The sequence below is a fragment of the Rhinolophus sinicus genome, chromosome 5, assembly GCF_057876585.1.
Source record: "Rhinolophus sinicus isolate RSI-liver-muscle chromosome 5, RSI-T2T, whole genome shotgun sequence".
In the NCBI taxonomy this organism is placed as follows: domain Eukaryota; kingdom Metazoa; phylum Chordata; class Mammalia; order Chiroptera; family Rhinolophidae; genus Rhinolophus; species Rhinolophus sinicus.
Window position 1 is genome coordinate 7,381,251 of NC_142505.1, and position 26,542 is coordinate 7,407,792.

Consider the following 26,542-nt stretch of genomic DNA (forward strand, 5'->3'; position numbering starts at 1 on the left):
AATTAGGAAGGCAGCATGAGGTAGCTGAGAGGGAAGGCAGACTCTTAATGGAGGGGGGAGCTGGGAAGAGGGTGCCTGTGTGGTATTAGCTTTTTGGACAGTAGCAGGTATGGATGACCTGAACTTTGTGGTTGAGACTCCTCCCAGTCTGGGGAGGCTCTGGGATCTTCCAGAGTGATGTGTATGTGACAAATTTTCCTCCCAGGAAGCCATCCCAATGGCCTTAAGCCAAAGTCCTCCAAAAGTCCTAATAGGATGGGCCAGGTCCTGGCTCCAGAGTTTGCAATGGGCAGGCCAAGGTGAGAAGGGCCCAGCAGGGGGCACAAATGGGCCTCTGGAGAGAACCCTTCGGCTCAGCGGTTCCTCCCTCCTAATGCCCAGGTATTTGTCAGTGAGGGAGTCTGGACTTGCCCAAGCTTCTCTCTTTGGGGTGGATCCAGGTACAGGCCTGGGAGAAAACGAAGGAAATGCGCCCTTGCTTGTGCACTTTTACAGCCGATGAGCCCTCCTGTAACAGCCAGGCTAGGTGTGGTATCACCTCCACTTGCCGGTGAGCAAACAGGCTTGTGGATATAGTCGGGGGCGGGGGTCAGGTTACTTAGCTTACTGATGGCGCAAACCCAGGCCCAACCCCAAAAGCTGCGCTCTTCCCGCACAGCCAGAGGTGGGGGCCGGAAGGAGGGGTTGGCTGTTTGGGAGTCCAGGGAGTAGGGGCAGTGGGCAGGACCCGGTGCAGTGGGAGAAACGAGGCGCCTAGGTAAAGAAAGTTGGAGGAGGCTGACTACGGGAGCCAGGTAAGGAAAGAGGAAGCTCGGGGCACTGGAGGGCAGGGGTGGTGCCTAGCTAACAGGCGGGGCAGGTGAGGGGCGTGGGTCCCACCCGGCGCTGGCGGGCAGGAATAGGACCGCGCTGCACTACCACACCTGAGGGTGCGGAACGCGACCCTCATCCCCGCCCCTCCAGTCCTGGGAGTGCTCCCACTTCCAGTTCCAGCGCAGCACAGGTAAGGCCCGGCAGGGACCGGGCGGGGTGGGGCTGCCGCGCTCCGCTTCTCTCCCTCCCACCGCCCGCTGCGACCCGCGTTGCCATGGCTACCGCCCGGGTGCCTGCCCCCCACAGGGGAGGGGTCAAGTCCCCCGCCCTCTGCAAATTCAGAGCCGGCTGGGCTGGAATGCGGGGTCCCGGGCGGCTCGGGGCGCGCGCCCGGCTCTCCCGGCTGCTTCCGGCCTGGCCTGGGCGGCGGGCGGGGGGAGGGCGGCCCGGCGGGCGCGGGGGGAAGGAGCGGAGCGGGCCCGGACGACGCGGCTTTGTCTCCTTTGTTCGGGGCGGTGGCAGCGCCGCGGCGGGAGGGGCGGGCAGCGGGCGCAGTTTTCCGCCCCTCGGTCTCCGGGTAACAGCTGCGGCTCCGTCAGACCCACCTCCGGGGGGGGGGGGGGTTCGGGCAGCGAAGTCGCCGCGCGCAGATTCCCGAGCCCGGAGCGGCTGGCGCCCGCCTCGGCGCACTAGTCCCGCGGGGCCCAGCCGGGTGGTGAGTGCGGGGACCCAGGCCGGGCGGTGGGGACCCGGCACGGCGGCGCACCCCGGGGTGAAGGGCCTGAGGCTTCGAATCCCGCGGGGGCAGGGATAGCCCGGGTGAGTAGTGGGCGGCTTCGGTCCTGAGAGTTGGGACCACACTTCTTCGCGCGAAGGGAAACTCTGGCGGCTCCGCCTGTAACGCGATTGGGAGACAGAGGAGGTGGAGCTGCTCCTCCGCGCCCCCTCCTCGCCGCCGCCTCAGCTGGAACCGGCCGGCCCCTTCCCCGCCCTCCGAGGACCACTGGTGGGGTCCTTGCCCCGCGGTCCGGAGAAGAGGGAGGAGGGTCGGGGAACAGCCGATGGGAAGTCGAGGCTTCCCCTCTTGTAGTAGCAGCCCTACCAGGCTGCGCTCAAGGCGGACTGTGAGCCTCCTGCCACGCACCCCCAGAGGGGGACCCCCCTTCTTGGTACACTGACGGTGCTTGAGTCCTCGCGGGTGCCGGGTAAATGGTGGATCCTCCCACCCCACGTCAACACACTGACAACAGGGCGAGCAGTGTGCGCTCCAGCACTGTCAATGAGTAACTCTTCTCCTGGCTGGACCCTGGGAGCCCAGCAGGATAGCCGAAAGGAAAGGCCAGTTTCTCACTGATCCCTGGGACTCGGGACACGGAAATGACGGCTGCTTATGATGACCCGTCTTCAGATGTGGAAGGGCCGAGTTTGTGAGCCCCTTTGGTTGGTGAGGACAGCCTCCCGAGGGCCCAGGTGGTGCTGGCTCTTTGCAGACAGAAGTTAGGCAGCCTTGGGCCCTGCTGAAGAGATCCACAGAAAGGTGGGCCAGAAGAGACCTCAGCACAGGCCTGGGCACAGGCAGAGAGTCTGTGGCTGTGAGTCTGGACGGGGCCTGAGATCTGCCGAGTGAGCAGGAGATCCTAGCTGTGCAAGTTGGGGACGTGAGGCCTGGCTCCAAACCATCCTTTTCAGCCTTCTCTGGCCCGGTCATTAACAAAAGTGGGGCTCACACCTTGTTCTCGGAGAGGCCAAGTAGCTTAGAGAACCCCGTATCTCCCCTATTGGCTAGGTTTCCTTGGCTATGAAAAGGGGGTTCTTTCAAAATACCAGGAGCACCGACTCTGTGTTAACCTGTTCTGAGTTGCTGGGGCCTCTGGATGAAAAGCCACATGCCCTGCCTTCAAGCAACTTCAAGTCCAGAGTGGGAGGGTGGAATGGGCAAAAGCGCCCTTGGTTGGTGCCACTAGTGCCAGGCACACACCGTGTCACGTTTAATGGTCAGAGCACGCAGTCCTGCCTTCTATTCTGTAAATGGGGAATCTGAGGCTCATAGAGCCCAAGGCAGAGCTGCAGTGTACTCAGCACCCACCGGCTGGGCTAGCCCGGAAGGCTCCCTGGTACATGATGGCTGGGAGTCAAGTTAATGGGACAGACAGGGAGTGGGCATTCCAGGCAGTGGCAACAGCCTGTAGTTCAGGCCGGCAGGAATGAGGAGCATGTGTGGGGGAGCACTGGCGTGGATTGGATGGAAGAGGGTGGGCACTGGAGAGGTTTGACCTTTGTCACAGGCTCTAGGATGCCCCAAAGACTGGAGGGAGGGATGTGCTTGGATTCCCGTGAAGTGGGAGGGCCTGGGGCCTGCTCTGTGGCCTGTGACAGAGGTTAAATGAAATAGGAGTGCCCAAAAGGGAGGAGAAATTGTCACTGTCCTTCTTTTCCTCCTCCCCTACTCAAGGTATGTGGGGAAGGGCAAGGGGTGCCAGGCCGTGTTCAGAGCTAGAAGAAGCCTGCCATTTTTCCCAGGGTGGGTCAGCCTCCAGCCTCCTCTGGCCTAGCCAGGAGTTGTTCTGATCCCACCCATCTTCCTGTGGGCCACCCAGTTGTGATTTTACATTTGGGAGTGTCTTGGTTGCTTCCCCTTAAGGGGTAGAGAACCTTGGCACATAGTAGGCTCTGAGCAAATGTTTGCAAATGAATAAAGGAGTGAGTGTTGGTCCAAGTATGGGCCGTCTGCCCCAGGCGCATCCCTGAGCAGGAGGTGGCCTCTGCCAGTCCCCAGGCAGACCCTGCCTTCCAAGAGGAGGAAACTTTCTTCTCTCACCCCTGGAAACAAGGTGGGGGGCTCCTGGGAAGCCTGGCTTTGCCACAGTCCTGGGCTTCTCGCCGGGTTCACGACTCTCCTTGCCGCCCCCTTCCCCACCCCCTCGGGCGGTGAACAGAGGCGGCCTTGTTCTTGCTCCCATAGTGCTGTCCTGTTCTCTGCACACTAAAAATGGAAACCCCCAAGCTATTTCGGGAGCAGTGCCCAGCAGAGCTGTGGCCACGGCTCCCCTGCTCCCGCCGGGCTGCTGGCTTCTCCTCCGATCCTTGCGCCTTGCGCCTAGCTCCGCTCACTCTGGGGCAGCCCCAGGGACGCCCCATGGGGCCCTGGGCTGGGAGGAGCTGACCTGGGCTGAGGGAAGCTCTCCCACAGGCAGACCGGCAGCTGGATGGATGGCGGGAGGGGCTGGGCAACGTGGCCTGGGCACAGGCAAGTAAGGGAAGTGTCTCCCGGCCTGTAATGTATAGCCTGTCTCAGCACTTCAGCAACTCCTGGTGCTCCTGGCTGGGGACCACCCGGGGCTGGGGAAGATGGTGTTGCCATGGTTTCCTGGTTCCAGCAGGCTTTAGCTGGAGCCTACAAGGAGGAGTGTGAAGAGAGCAGGCACCCAAGTTCTGGGAGCTCCTGCGGATGGGGGGCTCAGCTGGGCCTGATGGTGACTTCTTTTAGGACAGCACCCCCCCCTCCCCCCCGCAGGGCCCTGGCTCTGCTCTGACCTTCAGGGGAGGAAATAGCAAGAGATGGCCTGGCTTCCATAGCCCTCTAGGATAGGGCTTGAACCAGGGAAGTGTGCGTGGAGCTATATGTGTGGGTGTCAGAATGTGGTGGTGGTGTGTATGTCTTTGGTAGGTGGGTGTGACATGTGCCTGTGCAAAGTGCATGTTTGTGTGATTTGTGTGTTTTTATGTCTAAGGAGGTTGTCGCTATGTGGATGTGTCTTTGTGCAGGTGTATAAGCATCTGTGTGTCTGTCTGTGTTTCTGTGTCCAGATTGTATCTGCACATCTGTGGTTGTATGTAAGCACCCATGTGCTTGTGTGTGGGTGTGTACACGCAGGTGGGGTGAAGCATATGCTTGGTGTGTGCGAGCATGTGTCTGCTTGTGTGCTAGTGGCAGTTTGGGCTAGGACAGCCCCTGTCCTGTATGGAGAGTATATACCTGGGTGCCTTGATAGAGTGGACTCTGGACAGAGGGTGAGAATGGGAGAGTGCCAAGAAGGGAGAAGAAGGGGCTCCAGGGGGACATGGCCATGTTGGGGGCCTGACTGGGCCCTGCCAGCCATAGGGCTCCTTCCTAGCTGCCCTTTCCCAGGCCCTGCGGGTGCCTGGTTCCGTTGCCCTCCCCCTCCCTGTGTGGGCTCTGAGGAGGCGTCCCATGTGGAATGTGTTTGGTGGCCAAGGGCCAGGCTGGGCCCAGTTCCACCGGCAGGCTGGCCCGCGGGAAGGGGGTACCTCTGTGAGGCTTCCACATGCCTGCAGCCCAGCCACCAGCTTCATGCTCTGCTTTCTCCTTGGCTAGGTGACTCACACAGGTCATGCAGTTGTCGCCTGACCCAGCCGGCCCTGCCAGGTGAGCCTGACTTCACACCGAGGCATCTGGGAGAAGTGTGACCTTCATCTTTTCTGGGGGCTCTCCAGGATGGGGTCCAGGCTTTCAGGCCCCATCCCTGGCAGCCTTAACCTCCCTCTTCTCTCTGGCCCTTTGGTTCTATGCTTATTACCCTTCTGGATTCCTGCCTGAAAGGCCCTTCATCCAATTCTTGCCCTGCCCTAACCTGCGAGTGGCTCATGGGACCTCGCCCTCCCTCCTCCTTCTGCCCAGGAAACTGACGTCTATGAAAGGGGCGCTGCTCCGTCCTCAGGGCTCTGTGCCTCTCCTTCAAGTCCTCTACTCTCCTGCCCCTTCCAAGCCCCGGTCCCTGGGGATGGGATGTTTCCTACAATCTGCCCCTTTAGCCTCTCACCCTTGGACCCTGTGGTAGGTGACACGGCGCAGTGTAGGGTGAGGGTGGGGTGGGGTGCAGCTCCCCTGAGAGAATAGTGCTTGTAGAGACGGGCAGTGTGGAAGTTTCCAGAAAAGATCTCCTGACCCCTTGCTAATGTGTGATCCTGGGGGCATCCTGGTCCCCAGTGCCTGTCTAAGCCTGGTCCTCTCCTCACCCCCTGGGCTAGGAGGGGTATCTTGGCAATGGCATAGCCCTATCCCTCACCAGTGGCCCCACGTGAACCCTGCTCCAACTCTCTCCCTGCCAGGTGACCATGCCTGCCCATGGCCCAGCTCTTCTCCAGATGCTCTGGGCCGGGTGGGTCCTTACCCTCCAGCCCCCTCCACCAGCTGCTTTCACTCCCAACGGCACATATCTGCAGCACTTGGCACAGGATCCTACCTCAGGCACCATCTACTTAGGAGCCACCAACTTCCTATTCCAGCTGAGCCCTGGGCTACAGCTGGAGGCCGCTGTGCCCACTGGCCCTGTGCTAGATAGCAGGGACTGCCTGCCACCTGTGGTGCCCGATGAGTGCCCCCAGGCCCAGCCTACCAACAACCTGAACCAGCTGCTCCTGGTGAGCCCAGGGGCCCTGGTGGTGTGCGGGAGTGTGCACCAGGGCGTCTGTGAGCAGCGGCGCCTGGGCCAGCTTGAGCACCTGCTGCTGCGGCCAGAGCGGCCTGGGGACACCCAGTACGTGGCTGCCAATGACCCTGCGGTCAGCACAGTGGGACTGGTGGCCCAGGGTTTGGCTGGGGAGCCCCTCCTGTTCGTGGGGCGGGGATACACCAGCAGGGGTGTGGGGGGTGGCATCCCTCCCATCACCACCCGAGCCTTACAGCCACCGGACCCCCAGGCTGCCTTCTCCTATGAGGAGACTGCCAAGCTGGCCGTGGGCCGCCTCTCTGAGTACAGCCACCACTTTGTGAGCGCCTTTGCACGTGGCACCAATGCCTACTTCCTGTTCCTTCGTCGGGACCTGCAGGCTCAGTCGAGAGCCTTTCGTGCCTATGTATCTCGCGTGTGCCTCCGGGACCAGCACTACTACTCCTACGTGGAGCTACCCCTGGCCTGCCAGGGTGGCCGCTATGGGCTGATCCAGGCTGCAGCTGTGGCCACATCCCCAGAGGTGGCCCGGGGGGAGGTGCTCTTCGCAGCCTTTTCCTCGGCCGCTCCCCCCACTGTGGGCCGGCCCCCGTCAGCAGCAGCCGGGGCATCTGGAGCTTCTGCCCTCTGTGCATTCCCCCTGGACGAGGTGGACCGCCTTGCGAATCGCACGCGTGATGCCTGCTACACTCGGGAGGGCCGCACCGAGGACGGGGCCGAGGTGGCCTACATCGAGTATGATGTCAATTCCGACTGTGCACAGCTGCCTGTGGTGAGTCCCAGCACTGCCACAGCCCTTACCCATCTTTGAGGCCACTGGCCAGGAGTCCCCTGCCAAGCAGCTGCCTGGAGAGTCTGAGGGAAGTTGGTGGTAGTGTGGGGGCGGGTCAGGTCGGTAGATGTTACACACTTGGTGTCTGGGCCATGGAGGCATGGCAGACACATAGGACCTATGGTAAGCATGGCAGTCTCCTCGTACTGGACGCTGAAGGGGTAGCCTTTGTGTAGGTGGACTGAGACGGTGTCTGGGGTTCTGGGGTATGGCACAGCCACCTCGAATATGTGTGTAGGGGTAGGACCTATTGTTTTAGGTTCTTGAGCAAGAGGGCAGGTGAGGTTGAAACTTGTTTAGCTCTAGCCTCAGGATGGATAAAAAAAAGGGAAGAAGCCGCACCCGTGAGTCAGTGAGAGATAGCAGGGCCCAGGTGAGTGGACTTGGAGATGAGGGTGCAAGCTTAAGAGAGGCTTTGGAGAAGCGGTCCAGGAGAAGCCTCCTCTTACGCATACACTGCAGGAAGCAGCTCCCAGGCCAGAGATGGGTGAAGGTGGGGCCCCAGGCAGATGGAGATCAAAAAAAGGGGAAGGAGTGGCTGGAGACTGTTCGAGACAGCTGGAGATAAGCCCCCAAGGCAGGGCTAAGGATGCCACTGTGGGAGATGTTGTCAGGGAGGGCTGGCAAGGGGCCTGGGGCAGGGACGAGGCTGTCCCAGGAGGCCCTGCAAAGACAGAATTGTTCAGGGAGGGCTGGCAGGGGGCCTGGGGGAGGGGATGGGGTCACCCAGGAGGATGGTGCAGGGAGCTTATCCAGGGAGGGCCTTATGGTGCTTCCTGCTGCCTACAGGACACTCTGGATGCTTATCCCTGTGGCTCAGACCACACACCCAGCCCCATGGCCAGCCGTGTCCCCCTGGAAGCCATGCCAGTTCTAGAGTGGCCAGGGGTTCAGCTAACAGCTGTGGCGGTCACCATGGAGGATGGACACACCATTGCTTTCCTGGGTGACAGCCAAGGGCAGCTGCACAGGGTGAGTTCACAGGAAGTGCTGGGCCCTACCCCAGTGTCTGGAGGGGACAGGCTGTTGGTGACCCAGCCTGGGCAGAACCTCCCCTGTGACCTCTGGGGCTGGGATGTGGGATCTGACATGCTCCTGGCCCCAGGCTGTGAGAGATGACCTGTGCTCTTCTTCCTAAGGCCGGGTAGTGTTCATCTATGATCTGATCCCCCACTTCTGCCCCCAGGGCTGGGTGGTGTGACCTGTACTGCTAGGAGGAAATATGCCTGTACATTGTGGGGAAAGAGGGCCCCTTGAGCCTGTGGCCATGGTCTTGGGTCCCAGACCTTGTGGTCTCTGATCTCAGGTCTACTTGGGTCCGGGAAGTGATGGCCAACCATACATCACACAGAGCATCCAGCAGGGGTCTGCGGTGAGCAGAGACCTCACCTTTGATGGGGCATTCGAGCACCTCTATGTCATGACCCAGAGCACAGTGAGTGCCAGGCGGGAGCTGGGGCCTGGCTGCTGGGGGTGGGGGGGTCTTGGACGGGGCCAGGGTGAGCCCCTGGTGTTTGGATGGCTGGCTCCAAGTCCTCTTTGCTGTCACAGCTTCTCAAGGTTCCTGTGGCCTCCTGTGCCCAGCACCGGGACTGCGCGTCCTGTCTTGCTCACAGGGACCCTTACTGCGGGTGGTGTGTGCTCCTCGGCAGGTCAGTGCTCTGCTGACTCCTGACCCCTTCTCCAACCCCACCCTCAGCCTCTTGCCCTCAGGGCTCCTACATACCTGCCCTGCCCAGGATTCCTGATCCTTGGCCCTGGACTCTCAACTCCTGACCCCAGCACCTACTCTGTCACTACCCTGGGTATCGGTGCCTTGCCAGGGCACACACAGCCTAGTGTCATGGCCCCCTTGAGGATCCTGCCCAGGTCCCCAGGAGCATAGGTGTTCCTGCCCCATGAACTCCCAGTGGCCCTGTGAGGGTCACAGGTGGACGCTCATCATTCTCGTCCAGGTGCAGTCGCCGTTCCGAGTGCTCAAGGGGCCAGGGCCCAGAGCGGTGGCTGTGGAGCTTCCAGCCTGAGCCGAGCTGTCTGCAAGTGGCAGCTATGAATCCTGCTAACATCAGCCGAGAGGAGAGGAGGGAGGTGAATGACCAGAGCAGGCGGGGCCCTGGTGGGGACGGCTCTGGTGAAGGGTCGGCACCTTGGATTTTGGTGTTGGATGCACCAAATACCACATGGCCTTGCATAAGTCACTTCTCTTGGGGCCTCACGTTCTCCATCTGTTACTAACCAGTCAGAGGGTGTTTGGGGGGGCTGATGCCTGCCCACATTGGGTGCCCCTTAAGCTTGAGCCCTGATCTGCTGCCCAATGGCTCCAACAGTGTGTCCTGGCCTCTCTTGGCAGGTTTTCCTTTCTATACCTGACCTGCCACCCCTGTGGCCAGGGGAGTCGTATTCCTGCCACTTTGGGGAACATCAGAGTCCTGCCCTGCTGACCAGTTCTGGTGTGATGTGCCCCTCACCAGAGCCTAGTGAGGCCCTAGCGCTGCCGGAAGGAGCCGGTGGGTGAGGGAAGGGGTCAGCCCCAGGGCCTGGGAGCCCTGCCCTCCTCCCATCTTGCTCCAAGGGGTGTGGTCGGGGTGAGGTGTGAATCCAGAGCCCTGAAGCGACGCCTTTCTCAGAGTCCCCCACTAGGCCCCATTCCCTTAAAGTCCCCATTTTGTGCTCTATGGACTGTGTTCCCCTGACCTCGGGTAGCCTTCCCCATTTGGGGTGCATACTCTGTGTGGTCTCAGGACATCGGCTCGGGTTCTGAGCACCCCTCCACACTCCTTAGCCCTGGCCTCCTCTCCCTTTTTGCAGACCACATCTCTGTGAGTGTGGAGCTCAGGTTTGGCGCCGTCGTGATTGCCAAAGCTTCCCTCTCCTTCTATGACTGTGCAGCCATCGCTGAGCTCCACCCTTCTGCTCAGTGAGTCCCTCACCCTGTCCCCGAGACCCAGGGCTGCCCCGTGGCGACCCCTGCCCCATGGTTGTGCTCTGTGCAGGTGCCAGGCCTGCGTGAGCAGCCGCTGGCGGTGTAACTGGTGCGTCTGGCAGTACCTGTGCACACACAAGATCTCGTGTGATTCCGGGCCCATGGTGGTCAGCCAACAGGTGAGCGTGACTCTGGGCTGGGCCACACGGGGTGTTTGGGGTCCCCTTATAAGGGTTTCTCTGATGGCCTGGGGTCTGTGTGCCTGCCTGCCCATGTGAGCACCGGAATTGCTGTGTGTGATGGACTCACTGGAGAAGGCTGCCGGCGTCCTGCCTGTTTTAGGAGAGGACGTTTGTAGCTGAGAGGCGGGGAGGTCTGGGCCTCGTGCCCCACCTCAGCACAGAGGCCTGGAGCCTGCCCTCCCCTTTTCTCCTTTGGAGAATTAATGGGCTGTTTTTGTTTCTCTTTCCTTGGTCTCCTTTCCTCTTAACACTCCCTTTGCCTGCCTGCTGCCTGCTCCCGCGCCTGCCTGCTGAGTGGCCTCTCTCGTCTTTCTCTGCCTCCCCCTCAGAGCCCGCTTCTTTCCTCAGCCCCTCCTGCAAGAGATGCACCCACTCCTTTCCCACCTGTAGACCCCAAGGCCACGGTCAGCCCTGCTCCTGACACCCTTCCCATGAAGCCTGGGGCTCCCTCCTCAGCCCCAGCCTCAGATGTTCCATCTGGGGCCAGGCCTTCCCTGCTCAGCCCCTGGGGGCCATGGGCAGGTCCCAGCCCCACACCTGCCTCGGCCTCCACAGAGTCACCGCTCCATGAGGAGCCTGTCCCTCCCAGCCCCCCGGACAGACCTGGAACTGCTATCCCTGCTGTCACTGACTTCGGACCCACGGCCACACCCGAGGACCTCTTGGCCTCCCACCCATCACCCTCAGATGCAGCAGCACAGCCCCTTGCCCCTGCAGACCCCGGTCCTGAGGCCTTCCCCTCTGCGGTACCCCTGGACCAGCCCCCCAGCACTGCTCCTGCCACCACTTTCCCAGGGGCCGCTGGCTCCACGAAGCCTGCTCTGGACTGGCTCATGAGAGAAGGCGGCGAGCTGCCCGAGGCGGACGAGTGGACAGGGGGTGACACGCCCGCCTTCTCCACTTCCACCCTCCTCTCAGGTGATGGAGACTCAGCTGAGCACGAAGGCCCTCCTGCCCCCCTCATCCTCCTGTCCAGCCTCGACTACCAGTACGACACCCCCGGGCTCTGGGAGCTGGTGAGGCCCAGCCCAGGAAGGAGGCCTCAGGGGAGGGCACTGGGGCAGGTGCACACTCGCTCACCTTGCGGTTCTGCATCCTGCATCGGCAGGGATCGAGGGGCAGGGTGAGGGCTGCAGCTTCATGCCGACCTGGCCCCTGGGGCTCTGTGTGGGAAAGGACGGGGTGGCAGGGTGGGCTCCATAGCCTGCCTCGCTCTTGGTGCTTGCAGGAAGAGGTGATCTGGGGGGCAAGCTCCTGCCCTTGTCTGGAGAGTGTTCAGGGCTCCGCCCTGATGCCTGTGCACGTGGAACGAGAAGTCCAGCTGCTGGGCAGGAACCTGCACCTCTTCCAGGTGAGCGTGTCTTGCTTGCAGTGTCATCATGGCCTCCTTGGCTGTTGGCAAATCATATACAAGCATGAGGGAGCAGGAAGAGGGCCCCAGGTCTCAGACCCAACCCAGGGCCCAGCTCCTGAAGCTACCCGACAGCACAGCCCTGTCCTCTGCCCTCAGGATAGCCCAGGAGACAACGAGTGTGTGATGGAGCTGGAGGGCCGCGAGGTGGTGCTTGAGGCCCAGGTGGCGTGTGAGCTGCCTCCAGATACCCAGTGCCGTGTCACGTGCCAGCCGCACCAGGTGCAGATCATGAGTGCCTGGGTGGCCACAGGCTGGCCACCACCCTTAGCTGGCTGCACCACCCTCATCCCAGCCCAAGTTCTGACCCCGTGACCCTTGGTTCTCCATCTCTGACCTCTGATCCTCGTCCCGTGGGGTCCTTGTATCCCAGCTCTGACTCCCCACCCTGTGGCCCCTGGCCCCACTGGGTCCCTACATTCCAGTTCTGCCTGTGACCGTGTGTCCCAGGAGTCTTGGTAGCTCTAACCTCTGACCCTATGGTCCCATGGTGTCCCTGTACCCCAACTCTGACCTCTGACTTTGTGTTCCCACAATGAGTCATTTTGGTCCTTTCTCTGACACCCCCTCCCCTAGCCCTAGACTCTGACCCCACTTCCATTTGTCCAGCTCAGCTATGAGGCTCTGCAGCCAGAGCTCCATGTAGGGCTGTTTCTGCGTCGGGCCGGTCGTCTGCGAGTGGACAGTGCCGCGGGGCTGCATGGTGAGCTGCCTGGGGCTGCTACTGGCTGGTGGCAATAGGGCTCTTCCAGGCCTGCCTCTCACACTTGTCTCTGCCGCCCCCAGTGGTACTATATGACTGTTCCGTGGGACACGGGGACTGCAGCCGCTGCCAAACTGCCTTGCCCCAGTATAACTGTGTGTGGTGCAAGGGGGAACATTCACGTTGTGTGGCCCGGGAGGCCTGTGGCAACACTGACGCTGTGGCCACCCAGTGCCCTGCACCCCTCATCCACTCGGTGTGTTGAAACTCTGGCATGTACCTTCCTCACTGCTGCCCTTGGAGGGAGGGTGGGCTGCTGTGGGCCCAGGGGGCCCCAAGCGGGGAGGCTGGGGCTGTCTCCCCATGCTGCCAGTGAGCCGTCCTTGTCCTGGAACAGGTGGAGCCACTGACTGGGCCTGTAGATGGAGGCACCCGTGTCACCATCAGGGGCTCCAACCTGGGCCAACATGTGCAGGACGTGCAGGACATGGTCAGGGTGGCCGGCGTGCCCTGTGTGGTGGATGCTCAGGTGTACGAGGTCTCCAGCAGGTGAGCTGGCTGGACCAACGCGCCAGTGGCTGGGCTCTGCGGTTGGCTTTCCTGCTCAGGGCTGCATACCCACTACTCATCTGCCCTCCCCTGTCCCCATTCTTTGGTTCTGGTCACAATGCCTCAGTGCTGGGGTTGCCGTCATGCACACACCTGTAGCTTCCAGGCCTGGGCTGCTGGGGGGGGTCATTCCTGGACCTGGGGCCCAGCCACTGCCTAGAGCTGTCTGGTGGTTCCGCTTCCTGGCTGCACCCAAGTGTCCTCACCTGGCTTTGAGTGACCGTGGGTATAGTTGTGATAGCAGGGTCTTCAGATTCCAGATAGCTATGCTCAGGGGCTGGCCTTCCCACCGACTGACTATTCTCCCCTAAGTATTGCCCCAGGCGGGCTCCTCCCAGAGGCAGACGTTTGGCACACCTGCTGAGTGCCAGGCTTCTCCATCCAGTCCCTGAGATCCCTGCCTCCCAGGGCTCATGGGTTACAGAGTTTCTGGCTCATGGGAATACGCCTGGCAGTTGCAGGGTCCCAAAAGTGCATACATGGGACATCGCCACGGAGATACCCACAAGCAGCAAGTCCCAAACCCGGCTGCATGTAAGGGTTACCTGGACAGCCTGTCCAGAGCCACTGCAAAGCAGATCCTTAGACTCAGCAGTGGAAATCTGGGTCTGTGGGCCTGCGTTGGGGCCTGGTAATCTATGTTTTAAACAAAACTTTGCTAGAGCATGTAGCTTTTCCCCCTCAATGTGTTGTGACTAAGAACTTTACTGTCTAGACTGTTAATGATTTTAGAATCATAAAACTAAAGAAATTTATGAAGTGATTTATAAAGTGGTTAAAATATATTCTGACTGAAGTCTCTCCTGGATAGTTTACACATCACTTGTTCTATTTCCTCAGAGTATTTGCAGTGACCGTGACAATGTCACGAAGTTAAGCCACAACAGGCTGCACATTCTGGAAATTAATTTGCCCCAAGCTTCTGTTTCCTGGCCAAGAACCAGCATTTTCTTAGATTGCTCACTTTCCATTCACGTCTATCCTCAGACCTGACTGGAGGCTTTCAGGGACTTTTTTTCATGAGGAAATCAAATTTCCACCACTTTGCAAGTGGTGCTGTGCACACGTTGATGACGGCCAGTTGGACCCACTCATTAGCTGAGCAACTCACCCCCACAACCAGCCTTAAAGGGCTCCTTTGTAAATTTGTGCCACACAGAAATTCCTCCTTGTTAGGGGGGCTTGGGGTTGGACTCAGATGATTAAACCACAAATGTTAATTCTTAGGTGCCAGAGCCTCCAGGTATGCCAGAAGGAATTCCCTCCAAAGCAAGAAAGATTTCTGTCAATCTTGTGGAGGATGGGGAGGGGAGAGACCACCTGACTTAGTGGGGCAGGGAGGCACAGCCAGGTCAGTTTGAGGGGCCCTTGATGTGGCCTGGCACCCCAGTCTGCTCTGTGCCCACAGCCTCGTGTGTATCACTGAGGCCAGTGGGGAGGAGGTGGAAGGCACTGTCACAGTAGAGGTGCCAGGAAGAGGACGCGGCATCTCAGACTACAGCTTTGCCTACCAGGTACATGACTGCTGAGTTGTGCCCCCCTCCACCACCTCAGCTGCTGATGGGCCACCCCCTCTGGTGGCTCCTTCCAGCCCATCTGGGTTCACCTTCCTGGGCTCCCCACCCCAGGGTCTTTTTGTCTGCCTCAGCTCCCATGCCGCTCTGTCTCTGGCCTGATGCCTGTCTCTCCCTATCCCCCTTCCCACAGGACCCAAAGGTGTACTCCATCTTCCCAACACGGGGCCCCAGAGCCGGGGGCACCTGTCTCACCCTGCACGGCTCCAAGCTCCTGACTGGACGACTGGAGGACATCCGAGTGGTAGTTGGAGATCAGCCTTGTCACCTGTGAGGGCTGCTTCCTGCTTCCTCATTCTATAAAAATCCATGCATTCCAGGGAGAAGACGGAGGGGTGGGATGCTGGGGAGAACAGAAACGGGGAGAGGGCCAAGTTTGCTTCATCAGAAAGTGGCCAGACCCTCCTGAACCTGGAGCTGTCGTGGGAATGCAGTTTCCAGGGTCCTCTGTGGAGAAGGCCGTCAGCACTGAATGGAAGTGAGCTGAGGCCTGCATGGGTCCTGTGTCTTGGAACCGTCCCTTTTTCCTTCTTGTGCCCACTCTGGCCAGCCAGGCCTGCCTGCCACTCCTACCTCCCTTCCCTAGGCTATTGGAGTACCAGGAAGAGCAGCTGCAATGTGAGACCAGCCCACACCCCATGCCTGCCACGCTCCCTGTGGCTGTGTGGTTTGGGGCCACTGAGCGGAGGCTTCAACACAGCCAGTTCGAGTACACATCAGACCCCAATGTCACTTCTGCTGGCCCCACCAAGAGTTTCCTCAGGTACTGGGCCAAGGGCATGGCTGCATGACGTGTGGCAGGGAGGTCTTTGCAGATCCAGGACATGGGGGGTTCGTAGGGCTTTATTGCTGGTGGGAAGAGGGACCACGTGGCTTTGGGCTGGGGATGAGCTAACCTAACTGGGACCGGCCTGGGCTTTAAAGCCTGGTTCTCCTAAGCCATGAGTGGCTCACGTGCTGTGTTACAGTGGAGGACGTGAGATAAAGGTCCATGGTCAGAATTTGGATGTGGTACAGACGCCAAGAATCCGAGTGACTGTGGCCCCGCGAGCAATTGGGCTGGGCCAGGAGCTCGGGCGGAAGCGCCGCGTGATCCCGGAAACAGCGTGCTCCCCTGGAGCCTCCTGTGGCGGTCATCACGTAGGATACCCGTAGGATACCCGGATACCCCTGCCTGTGCTGGGCTAGTGTCGCCCACCGCACCCAACCCCGCCCTGTGGACAGCCGTGGGTGGCGGGTACCATCTTCACTGGGCCCTGTTTTTGCGTGCCCCCTCAGCTGACCCTCCCCTATCGTTCCGCCCACTGCCCCAGTTTGAGGAGCCATGCCATGTGAACTCCACTCAGCTCATCATGTGCCGTACACCTGCCCTCCCGGGCCTGCCTGAGGACCCCTGGGTCCGCGTGGAATTTATCCTTGACAACTTGGTCTTTGACTTTGCTACGCTGAACCCCACACCCTTCTCCTATGAGGCTGACCCCACTCTGAAGCCCCTCAACCGTGAGGACCCCACCATGCCATTCCGGCACAAGCCCGGAAGTGTGATCTCTGTAGAGGTACTGCTCCTACTTGGACCCAAGGCGCTTCACTTTGCCGGACAGTATTGCTGTGTGTGGCAGAGGGGGCATGACAGCAGAGTAAGGATGGACCTGGCTCCTCGCCCTTCATGTGGCGCGAGCTGAGCAGGCGGGTGGTGGAGTGCCTAGCCTGACGCACAGAGCAGAGGCCTAGGTCCTTGGCCTGGGTCTCGACACACTCCATGGCAGGCGTCAGAATGACAATATATAAATGGTTTGGCACATGCAGTAGGTGGGTGGCGTGGTACACAGTAGGTGCCTGGGCTGATTCCCATTTGACAGCCTGACTCACGTAGACACACACTAGGCACGTATTCTGACACATGCCATCGGTAGACAACCCATCATCACTGACCTGGCAGGCCAGCAGACAGAGGAGGGGTTCTGGCTTTGCTAGGCAGCTGGGCAGAATTTGGGGCAACTTTAGAGTCTCCAGACTTTTAGCTCTGGAGAAGGTAAGACTTGAAGAAGAAGGATAGCGAAGGGCAGCGAAGGGTCAGGATGGGGGCGCAGAATGGAAGACGTCCACAGGACTGTCACTCCACATGCAGGGCTGAGGTGTTCAGGCACCGTAAGCCCTGCTTCTGCGGCTGAGTCTCAGGACCATCCCGCCCATAATTAGGGAGATAGGATCTGAGTGACCACCAGCTCCTTCCCTCAGCGAAGAGTTCTGAGTGATAGATCAGTGGCCCCATGTTCCAGGGGGAGAATCTGGACCTTGCAATATCCAAGGAGGAGGTTGTGGCCATGATAGGGGACGGCCTCTGCGTGGTGAAGACGCTGACCAGGAGCGACCTGTACTGCGAGCCTCCTGTGGAGCAGCCCTTGCCCCGGCACCATGCCCTCCGGGAGGCACCTGATGATTTGCCTGAGTTCACGGTCAGTGGGCAGGCTCCAGGCTGGGCCGGGCATTGGGCCTGTGCTGCAGCCTTGCTCACAGGTGGCTCCCCATACAGGTGCAGATGGGGAACCTGCGCTTCTCCCTGGGCTTCGTGCAGTATGATAGCGAGAGCCCTATGGCCTTTCCCATGGCAGCCCAGGTGGGCTTGGGGGTGGGCACGTCTCTTCTGGCTCTGGGTGTCATCGTCATTGTCCTCATGTACAGGTGGGTGCTGCAGATGGGGCTGGGTCGGGGCAGGAAGCGGGGTGTGGCTGAACTGAGAAGCAGACTAGACCAGGGGTCAACAAACATTTCCTATAAAGGGCCAGAGTAAATATTTGGCTAGGTGGTCTTGGTTAGAACTGCTCAACTCTACCATTCTAACACAAAACTCCCTTGGACAATAGTGCAAACACATGAGCATGGCTGTGTTCCAATAAATCTTTATTTACAAAAACAGGTCAGGGGTATATTTGACCTGGTTATGGTTTGCTGATCCCTGGGCTAAACTGTGCTGGGCTAGACAGGACATGGGTGGCTGTGACTTGTCTCGAACGTGATAGGCTGAATTATTCTGGGCTAGGCTTTGGCTTGGTTGGGCATGGCTGGGTTAGGCCTAAGCAGGCCTGGGCCACGTGGGACCAGCAAGGGCTCTGGCCTCCTCTAGCCTTTCCTGTCCTGACCTTGGTGTGCTGAGCAGGAGGAAGAGTAAGCAGGCTCTGAGGGACTACAAGAAGGTCCAGATCCAGCTGGAGAATCTGGAGAGCAGCGTGCGGGACCGCTGCAAGAAGGAGTTCACAGGTGAGGCTGCAGAGAAGGGGTCCCAGGCTGCAGGGCTGTGCCCAAGCCTGCTCCTATAACATGGGACAGGCGCCCAAACCTGGCCTTTTCTGCTCAACAGACCTTATGACTGAGATGACAGATCTCACCAGTGACCTTCTGGGCAGCGGCATCCCCTTCCTTGACTACAAGGTGTATGCTGAGAGGGTCTTCTTCCCTGGGCACCAGGAGTCGCCCTTGCACCGGGACCTGGGTGTGCCTGAGAGCAGGCGACCTACTGTGGAACAAGGGCTGGGGCAGCTCTCCAACCTGCTCAACAGCAAGCTTTTCCTCACCAAGGTGCAGATCCCACCCCTGACCCTCCCCCACGCCTGGGCCCTCCTGGCCCCGCCCCCTCGTGGCCCCGCCCACACCAGCCCCGCCCCTTCTCCATCCCTTGGTTTTGGAATAGGCCCTTCCCTCCCACCCATTCTCTCTCTCTGGCACCAGTTCATCCACACCCTGGAGAGCCAGCGCACCTTCTCAGCTCGGGACCGTGCCTATGTGGCATCTCTGCTCACCGTGGCGCTTCATGGGAAGCTTGAGTACTTCACTGACATACTCCGTACCCTGCTCAGTGACCTGGTGGCCCAGTATGTGGCCAAGAACCCCAAGCTGATGCTTCGCAGGTCTGTGTGGGTGTCAGTAGCAATGGGGGCCGGGTGGCTGCGGACAGCTGGAGCCAGGAGCGGAGTCAGGACCTCTGGGGCCTGGAGGTCTGCAGAATAGAGTCCCGTGGACGTACCTGCTAACCCTGCCCCAGCTAAGCCCCCCTTTCCTGTCATTCCAGGACAGAGACAGTGGTGGAGAAGCTGCTCACCAACTGGATGTCCATCTGCCTGTACACTTTCGTCAGGGTAAGGGACGCAGAAGTGGATGGGGCTCCCCTCCAGGGAGGGGCAGGACTGCAAACCACGCAGCCCCCAGCCTGCATGCAGCATGTCTTCAGTCACCTTAAGCCCTCTGCATCCTTCCCTAGTGTGGGTTGTATCCCATACACCTGGGCCCATGCCTGTCACCTGTCCCGGTGGCTCTAACTGCCTGCCACTCTCCAGGACGCAGTAGGGGAACCTCTGTACATGCTCTTCCGTGGCATTAAGCATCAAGTGGACAAGGGGCCGGTGGACAGCGTGACTGGCAAAGCCAAATACACCCTGAATGACAACCGCCTTCTCAGAGAGGATGTGGAGTACCGTCCCCTGGTGAGGGAGAATGTGTGTGCGCGTGCTGGAATGTCAGTCTTGGTGAGGGTGAGGAGGGTGAGCCTGTGTGATTGTGTATCTGTGTCTGTGGGAGAGAGGCCTTTAGCTTACAGGATAGAAGGTTGAGGATATGGCGTCAGAAGGTCCCCAGGCTTGGGGTGTGGTCATGGTGGCCATAGCCAGCTCTGCCCTCGCCCAAGTCCTTGCGGTGCCAGGACCTGAGTGTTTGCCTGACCGGGGTCTCAGTGTCCTGCCAGGAATGTGATGTGCCCACCAAGCGGGGAGCCACTCTGGCAGCCCTGCCCATCACATCCCTCTGGGTTTGCTTTCCCCTTAGTGACCCACCCCAAGTTCCTTTGGGAAAATCCCTTTCAGGCTCTGCCAAACCTGCTCCTCCTGGGGATTTTCCTCCGGTGCCTCAGCTGAGCCAGGAGCCTGGAGACCCGAGTTAAGAGGGACTTGTGTTCCCTCATTTTTCTGCCACTCACCCCATTGATATTTACTAGTGTGTTATGCCAGGGAGCCTCTGCCCTTGGGGGACGCAGGCAGGTGAAGAGACAGGAATTAGGGCTGTTTGGTGTTTGGAGGTCAGAGGCAGTGGCTTCCTCAGGGGTTGTCCTGTCCTTGGCCTTGTGTCTTGGTCTTCCCACGTGTGGCATGAGCCCTGAATGCTCCCATGTGTCCCGTGTAGACCTTAAATGCCCTGCTGTCTGTGGGGCCTGGGGCCGGAGAAGTGCAGGGTGTGCCTGTGAAGGTCCTGGACTGCGACACCATCTCCCAGGCCAAGGAGAAGATGCTGGAACAGCTTTATAAAGGAGTGCCTCTCGCCCAGCGGCCAGACTCCCGCACCCTGGATGTCGGTGAGAGCAGAAGGGAAGGGTGGCCTGGGGACCAGAGCCAGAGTTAGGGCCGGGCTGGTCCTGGACCATCTCTGCTGGCAGCTATCGTCCAGTGGGGGTGGGATGTTATGAGTGGGGGCAGAGCTGGTGAGGGGGACCTGCTCCTGGTCTTTGGAGAGGTTGGGTAGGGCTGCCCCTAATGGAGGTGCCTGTGTTCCCGTGGAGGAAGAGACAGGTTCCATTGCAGGAAGGGTGTCCTGGAAGCCCTAGACCATGCCCCATTTTGCCCTTGCAGAGTGGCGTTCTGGGGTAGCCGGGCATCTCATTCTTTCCGACGAGGATGTGACTTCTGAGGTCCAGGGTCTGTGGAGGCGCCTGAACACTCTGCAGCATTACAAGGTGGGAAGGGTGGGAGCCAGAGGAGGGGTATGGTGGGGTGTGGCTGATGGAGGGGGTCACCAGCTGTGGTTAACAGGTCCCCGACGGAGCAACTGTGGCCCTGGTCCCCTGCCTCACCAAGCATGTTCTCCGGGAAAACCAGGATTATGTCCCTGGAGAGAGTGAGTACTCTCCCACCCCAATTATGGCCCTCTGCCCTTGCTTTGCCCAGTCCCCAGTAATGGGCAAGAGCCTGGACCTCGGGGTGGGCTGTGTCTACTTCCCTTCCACCCAGAGAAGCCCTCCACCAGGTGCCCCCACTACTGGGAGTTGACAGGACCCCAGGACCCAGGGGAGGGGGTACGTGATGAGGGCTGATAAGTGGTGGGGTCTTGGCACAGGGACCCCCATGCTGGAGGATGTAGACGAGGGGGGCATCCGGCCTTGGCACCTGGTGAAGCCCAGCGAGGAGCCTGAGCCGCCCAGGCCGCGGAGGGGCAGCCTTCGGAGCGGGGAGCGCGAGCGAGCCAAGGCCATCCCTGAGATCTACCTGACCCGCCTGTTATCCATGAAGGTGGGGCAGGGACAGGACAGGCAGTGAGGTCTGGGCTGGGTAGAGAACAGTCACTCGTGGGATTTGGGGGTGGTATGGGGCTCACACCGGCCTGGTGCCACGAGGAGTCTGAGGTTGGGCTGGGGCTGAGGTCCCCTTGCTGACCGCACCTCTGTACTTCCCCTCCCCGCAGGGCACCCTGCAGAAGTTTGTGGATGACCTGTTCCAGGTGATTCTCAGCACCAGCCGCCCTGTGCCTCTCGCTGTTAAGTACTTCTTTGACCTGCTGGACGAGCAAGCCCAGCAGCATGGCATCTCCGACCAGGACACCGTCCATATCTGGAAGACCAACAGGTGGGGGAGGGGCCAGGCAGGCCAGGTGTGCAGGACCTTCTCTTTTGTCTTTGAAGCACACTCACTGGCGACGCCTTCCCTGTCCGCAGCTTGCCGCTGAGGTTCTGGATCAATATAATAAAAAACCCGCAGTTTGTGTTCGACGTGCAGACATCCGACAACATGGACGCGGTGCTCCTGGTCATTGCGCAGACGTTTATGGATGCCTGCACCCTGGCCGACCACAAGCTGGGCCGGGTGAGTGGGTCGGGGTAGAGGGCATGGGTGGGTGGGGCAGCGTGGGGTGGGCAGTGCTATGCAGGTGCACAGATTCCAGGCTTTCCTGAGAATCGAGGAGGAGAGCCAGGCAAGGCCTCTGCCTCCAGGCCCCAGGCCAGGCTTTGTCCCCAGGCTCCCTGGGAGGTGGCGGTGCCTCAGTTATCAAGAATGAGCAAGGGCAGGGATGCTGTGTGCTGATTCATGGGGTTAAGACATGGCAGACAGTGCAGACTGCGGGTGGCAAGAGCAGGGCCTCTGGGTGAGGGCTTCCCCCGAGGTGGCAATGGGATCCATTGCAGGCCTGGGAACTGGACGGGGGTGAGGGGTGTTAGACTTGAGTGTTAAGTTCAGTCTTCTGGCAATTGTGCAGTGGATGGACTGGAGCCAGGAGTCCAGACAGGGAGCTGTGCTGTCCTCAGGACCAGCAGTGGCCAGGTTTAAGCGGGACAAGAGGGGGTATAGGGCAGGCTGAAGCTGTGGGTTGAATGTGGGGAATGAGGAAGAAGGAAGGGTCACTTGGGATTCCTGGGTCTCCGGCTGTGGTGAGTTTAGACTTGGAGGAGGTGAGCCCGAGATGGTGGTGGGGCCACCAGGAGGTTTCCAGGTGGAGATGTGGATTCTACTGTTGCAGGGCAGCTCCAGGCTGCCTGGTGCGTTTGATTCCTAAGGGCGGTGGAGGTGTCTGCCTGCCAGTGCAGAGAAGAGAGGACACTGCCAGGCATGGAGGGCGGTGTGACGAGGGATGCTCAGAAACAGAGAGGAGAAGTGGTCAGGGCCATCTGGTCACACAGAAGGTGGCATGTGTTGTCACCGTAGTCAGAGTCCAGAGAGTCCCGTGACAGATACGGGGTAACCCCTAAGACTGCTCAGGCGCCCTGCAGGCAGGGATCCTCAGGTCTGAGAATGGGGCTCTGCTTAGCCCAGTCCCTGGAACAGTTGCCCTGGGACCTCTTGAGAGATACATGACCTCTATGAAGAAACAAAGTGGAAAGTTCCACTGTGTAGCGCTATTTTGGGGGCGACTTTTGCTCTGCGTGCTCTTGTTCTGCCTGCGATGCACTGAGCACCGCAGGGCCACAGCAGGGCCCCGTGGCCACCTCCACAGTGGGTGCTGTGTAGTGGCTGGTTTTCTGCCTGATCGTCACACTGCCTCCTTCCAGCCAAACTGCAAATGCTTCCTGGGTAGCTCAGCAATAGTCCAAACCAGGAATGCCAAGTGTCCCGCATGGAGAGTTGTTGGGGAGGCACGCACCCTTCCTCGGGCCCAGGGCTCCCATTCCTGCTCACAGCGGGTGGCGCGATCTTGCCTCATGCTCCCAGCAGGATCAGGATGAGGCAGCAGGTTCAGGGAAGGGAAGCATCCTGCCCAGAGCCCACAGCCACTGGGGCAGAGCTGGGCGTGGACCCCAGTTCAGTAGTAGAGGATGTCTGGGTGTGTCAAAATTGTGGGCTCTGATCTGAGAGACTTGCTTCAAATCCCAGCTCAGTCACTCAGGAGTGAGGTAGTCTGGGCAAATTACTTAATCTCCTGGGTCAGTTTCCTGATTTTTAAAATGATCACATGGGGAACAAACAGCATGTGGGGAAGCAGCACAGGGCTGCACGTGGCACTGTTCCCTTCCTGCCCTGCATGCCAGTCACCTGCTGGATCCAGGTGGAGGCACGTGGAGCAGAGAAATGACCTTGGAATAATCTGGGGGAAAAGCTCGAGGGGACAAAGGCAGAGACTGGATGTCAGTGGAATGGGGGCGTGGAGGAGATCTTTGCAGAAGGAAATAGCCTAGGGTGACCAGCCATCCCGATTGCCTGGGACTGTAGGGCGCTCCTGGGAGTCGGGACTTTGAGTTTTAAAACTGAAATAATGCTGGGAAACAAAGTTGATCACGTTCCAGGGTCTCTCATTCTCCTTTCCCTTTCACTACTTGCCTGCTGGCGCCCAGGACTCCCCCATCAACAAACTTCTGTATGCTCGGGACATACCCCGTTACAAACGGATGGTGGAAAGGTACGAGGGCAGGGGAAAGGTCTGGAGGGGGCAGAGTGGACGGATTGGTGGGTGTTTACAGTTAGAGGCCCAGGGGTGGGCCTCTGGGGTGAGGAGTGGGGTTGTTTCCCCAGCGGCTGCTGTCCGCATGGTCTCTTGCAGGTACTATGCAGACATCAGACAGACCATCCCCGCCAGTGATCAAGAGATGAACTCCGTTTTGGCCGAGCTGTCCCGGGTACAGTCCTCTGTCTGCTTGTTGGGTTAAGCACAGGCCTCCTCCCCCTTGAGAGTCCCTCCCGCTTCACGCTATTCCTTTGCAGGGAAGTACCTCAGTAGAATGTTCCAGTTGTCATTTTGAAAGACCAGGACTCCCAACTTTTCATCAGAGAGCAGCAGGGGTCCTATCCTAGCAGCTGCCACCTCACCTGACCCAGCTGGGTGCTGGGAGGCCTGCAGCGCTTGTTGGGGTCTGTGGATGACAGCCCCACGGCAGCTAGGTGGCTGGGATTCAGCTCAGGACCACCCGGGACAGCCTGGCCTTGTCTTCCTATGGCTCTTGATTTCCTTGGTGGTGTAGACATGTCCTTTCTACGCCGGAAGCAGCCCCGAACATCAACCCCAGGGAGCCTATAAACACTGTTTCTGAAATGACGATGATGACGATCATAACTACAGTAATAATAGCAGCTACGATTTGGGGGGTACTGCTGTGTGGGGGACGCTTTGTCTTCTCATTTGTTCCCCACAAGAGCTCCACAAGTTAGGTGATGTCAGCTCCATTGTCCCGAGGAGGTTGAGGCTCAAAAGTGTCCCTATAGAGGGGCCTGACTGTCATCTCAGGAAAGACTTGAGTGAGATCAGAGCAGAACAATGCAGGGTCACAGCCTGAGTGGCATCTCTCTCGCTTGGCTCTGCAGTCCCCTGGGATGACAGAGGGTCCCCGCTGGAACCTCAAGGGGGAGAGAGGCAGGGCCCTGCTGAAACTGCCTACCTGGGGTGTCTTCACCAGGAGGCCCTTTGGCCCTGACCCATCCCTAGCTGAGCATGCCTGGCCTGTGACCCCTGATGTGTAGGGGGGCCCATCCTTTCCTCCATCTCCCAGGCCCCCTTCTCCCTCCTCCACTTTCCCTAAGTCCTGGGCCTCCTCTGGTGGCTGGCGGCATCCCTCATTTCTCTCACCTCTCTCTGTCCTCCCTAGAACTACTCTGGAGACCTTGGGGCACGAGTGGCCCTGCATGAACTCTACAAGTATATCAACAAATACTATGACCAGGTGGGCAGAACCTGGGGCCCTGATGGGGGCTGAGAAGATGGACGTGACAGGGGATCTGGCCCTGTGACTCTCATGGGGACCATTCGGGAGCCCCCGGCTCTGCTCCCCAGCACAGATTAGGGGAGGGGCTGGGCATGGGAAGCATTCTTCAGGCATGCTTTCTGGTATTGGTGTGCTCTTACCTGTCCCCACCCCCACATCCGGGCTCCTCAGCAGGTCTCCCAGGCATGGTGGTGGTGGGCAGCTGGGTCCTACCAGCGCCTGGAGATGGTGTGTAGACTGCGCTGGGGGGACACAGCTGCCACCTCTGCCCTGAACTTGCCGTGTCTCATATCCCTACCCAAGTCCACGGGTGGCAGGATGCTGTGCCCGGCCATCCCTGTGGGTGTGGGCGGCATCGGCTTCGAGAGAGGAGGGTCCAGGCACAGTGCCAGGGGTGGGTGAGGGCACAGTGGAGCCGGTGAGGGGTCTTTCTGGAGGATTCCTGGACTGAGCCTCTAGATCAGAGCCCCACCAGTCAGCCTACTGAAGGTGCCAGAATCGTCCACGCGGACATTTGCGGGAAACCAGCGATGTGTCCGTTGCTGTTCAGAGATAAGGAGCCTGCCTCGTGGCCCAGGCCTAAAGTGAGGACAGTCGTTTAACAGATGTTCAGTGTGAAGTGCAGGCACTTGCTCTGAGTGGTGTGAGCCTCAGCGTCGGGCGTGGGGGACGGGGATGTGTGATGCATCTTGTCCCCTGTGCAGACACGGCGGGTCAGCCCCTCCAGGTTCCTGCTGTCCCTCTGTGGTGGCCCTCATTTGTGGTTCTGTTGTTCATGTTTGGCCAGTATCTGGCCAGCACAGGGCTTCTAGGGGGTTTGTGGGGAGAAGGCCAACACGGCGTGGGGAGCTGATCTCCACTCCAAACGATTTTCCTGGGGGAGGTGGATATTTGTTACCATGAGTGCTAAGTATTTCAGTCTCCACCTCACTGATCCTTAAAACCCCACAGTGACTTTGCTGAGAGTCTCCCCTCCCGCTGAAGCCCTGAGGTCACATGGGAAGTAGTGAGTGGTACTCCCCACTGTGCTCCAATACTGCGGAGGCCCCTTGAAGTTTGCGGCAAAGGCAGGCGTGGAGGTGGGAGGCCTCCCCTGACGGCGTCGGTCTCTGTGTTTCAGATCATCACTGCTCTGGAGGAAGATGGTACGGCCCAGAAGATGCAGTTGGGCTATCGGCTGCAGCAGATCGCAGCGGCTGTGGAAAACAAAGTCACGGATCTGTAGGGACCCGGCGAGCCCTGCTGTTGCCTCAGCCTCGCCTGGGCAACTCTGGAACCTCGAGGGACAGACCACCTTCTTAGATGCCTATAGTGCCTGACAAGCAGAGTTAGTGGAAGGTGGCCCACAGTTGCCTGGTGGCTCTGGCCTGGGCCCTGCTGGACTTACCTCGCAGACCTGGAGCTGTGAGGCCGTTGGGGTGGTACCCCGCCTGCTCCCCAAGCCCCGTGAGCCTGTGGGCTGTTTGTGGGATGTTAGTCTGTGGGGAGTCAGGGACTAAGGGCTTCCAGAGAGTGGCTGGAAGGGCCTCCAGCCGCCGGAGAGACTGTACTGTTCCTGAACACTGGCGTTCACCCCACCGGGATTCCGCGGGGAAGGAGGAGGACCCCCACTTCCTGTCCTGTCCTCCATCAGCCCTGACCTCAGTTTAGCTGCCTCTGGCCTTGTTGCTGCTGCCACGTTCCTAGGTCCGAGAGATGTATGCCTTTCCTAGGCCTCTGCACACTGACCCCTCAGCCTGGTTGGCTGCCTCAGGGCCACCCTGCCTCGGAGGCAGCCAGTGGTGAGGGGCATCTGCTGCAGGGGGCCTTGGGGAGAATGGTGGCCACACTGACCCAGTTCTTTATTAAAGGATAACACACTG

At 59.7% G+C, this 26,542-nt stretch overlaps 1 protein-coding gene across 8 annotated transcripts; it reads left to right on the plus strand.

Annotated features, from left to right (window-relative positions):
* Positions 1–450: 450 nt before the first annotated feature.
* On the plus strand, positions 451–26,542 carry PLXNB1 (plexin B1). 8 transcript variants are annotated; one of them, XR_012489572.2, is made up of 39 exons: positions 1,391–1,528; positions 5,150–5,200; positions 5,884–6,996; positions 7,846–8,028; positions 8,363–8,491; positions 8,608–8,708; positions 9,012–9,144; positions 9,407–9,563; positions 9,865–9,973; positions 10,050–10,158; positions 10,551–11,237; positions 11,450–11,572; positions 11,732–11,854; positions 12,242–12,335; positions 12,419–12,591; positions 12,733–12,884; positions 14,353–14,458; positions 14,652–14,788; positions 15,105–15,281; positions 15,487–15,658; positions 15,832–16,074; positions 16,798–16,974; positions 17,052–17,200; positions 17,676–17,776; positions 17,877–18,094; positions 18,245–18,423; positions 18,585–18,651; positions 18,850–18,996; positions 19,688–19,856; positions 20,131–20,234; positions 20,311–20,395; positions 20,615–20,787; positions 20,960–21,120; positions 21,210–21,357; positions 23,319–23,383; positions 23,525–23,600; positions 24,564–24,638; positions 25,801–26,419; positions 26,460–26,542. XR_012489572.2 is itself a non-coding variant. In XM_074312395.2 (38 exons), the coding sequence occupies exons 3-38, from the start codon at positions 5,890–5,892 to the stop codon at positions 25,903–25,905; spliced, it is 6,414 nt and encodes a 2,137-aa protein (XP_074168496.2). In that variant the 5' UTR covers positions 451–550; positions 5,150–5,200; positions 5,884–5,889; the 3' UTR covers positions 25,906–26,542. The 8 variants fall into 8 exon arrangements, 7 of the variants coding, with proteins under 7 accessions (XP_074168496.2, XP_074168492.2, XP_074168493.2 ...); XM_074312395.2 differs by lacking the exon at positions 1,391–1,528 and adding an exon at positions 451–550 and having other exon boundaries at positions 25,801–26,542; XM_074312391.2 differs by lacking the exon at positions 1,391–1,528 and adding an exon at positions 671–794 and having other exon boundaries at positions 25,801–26,542.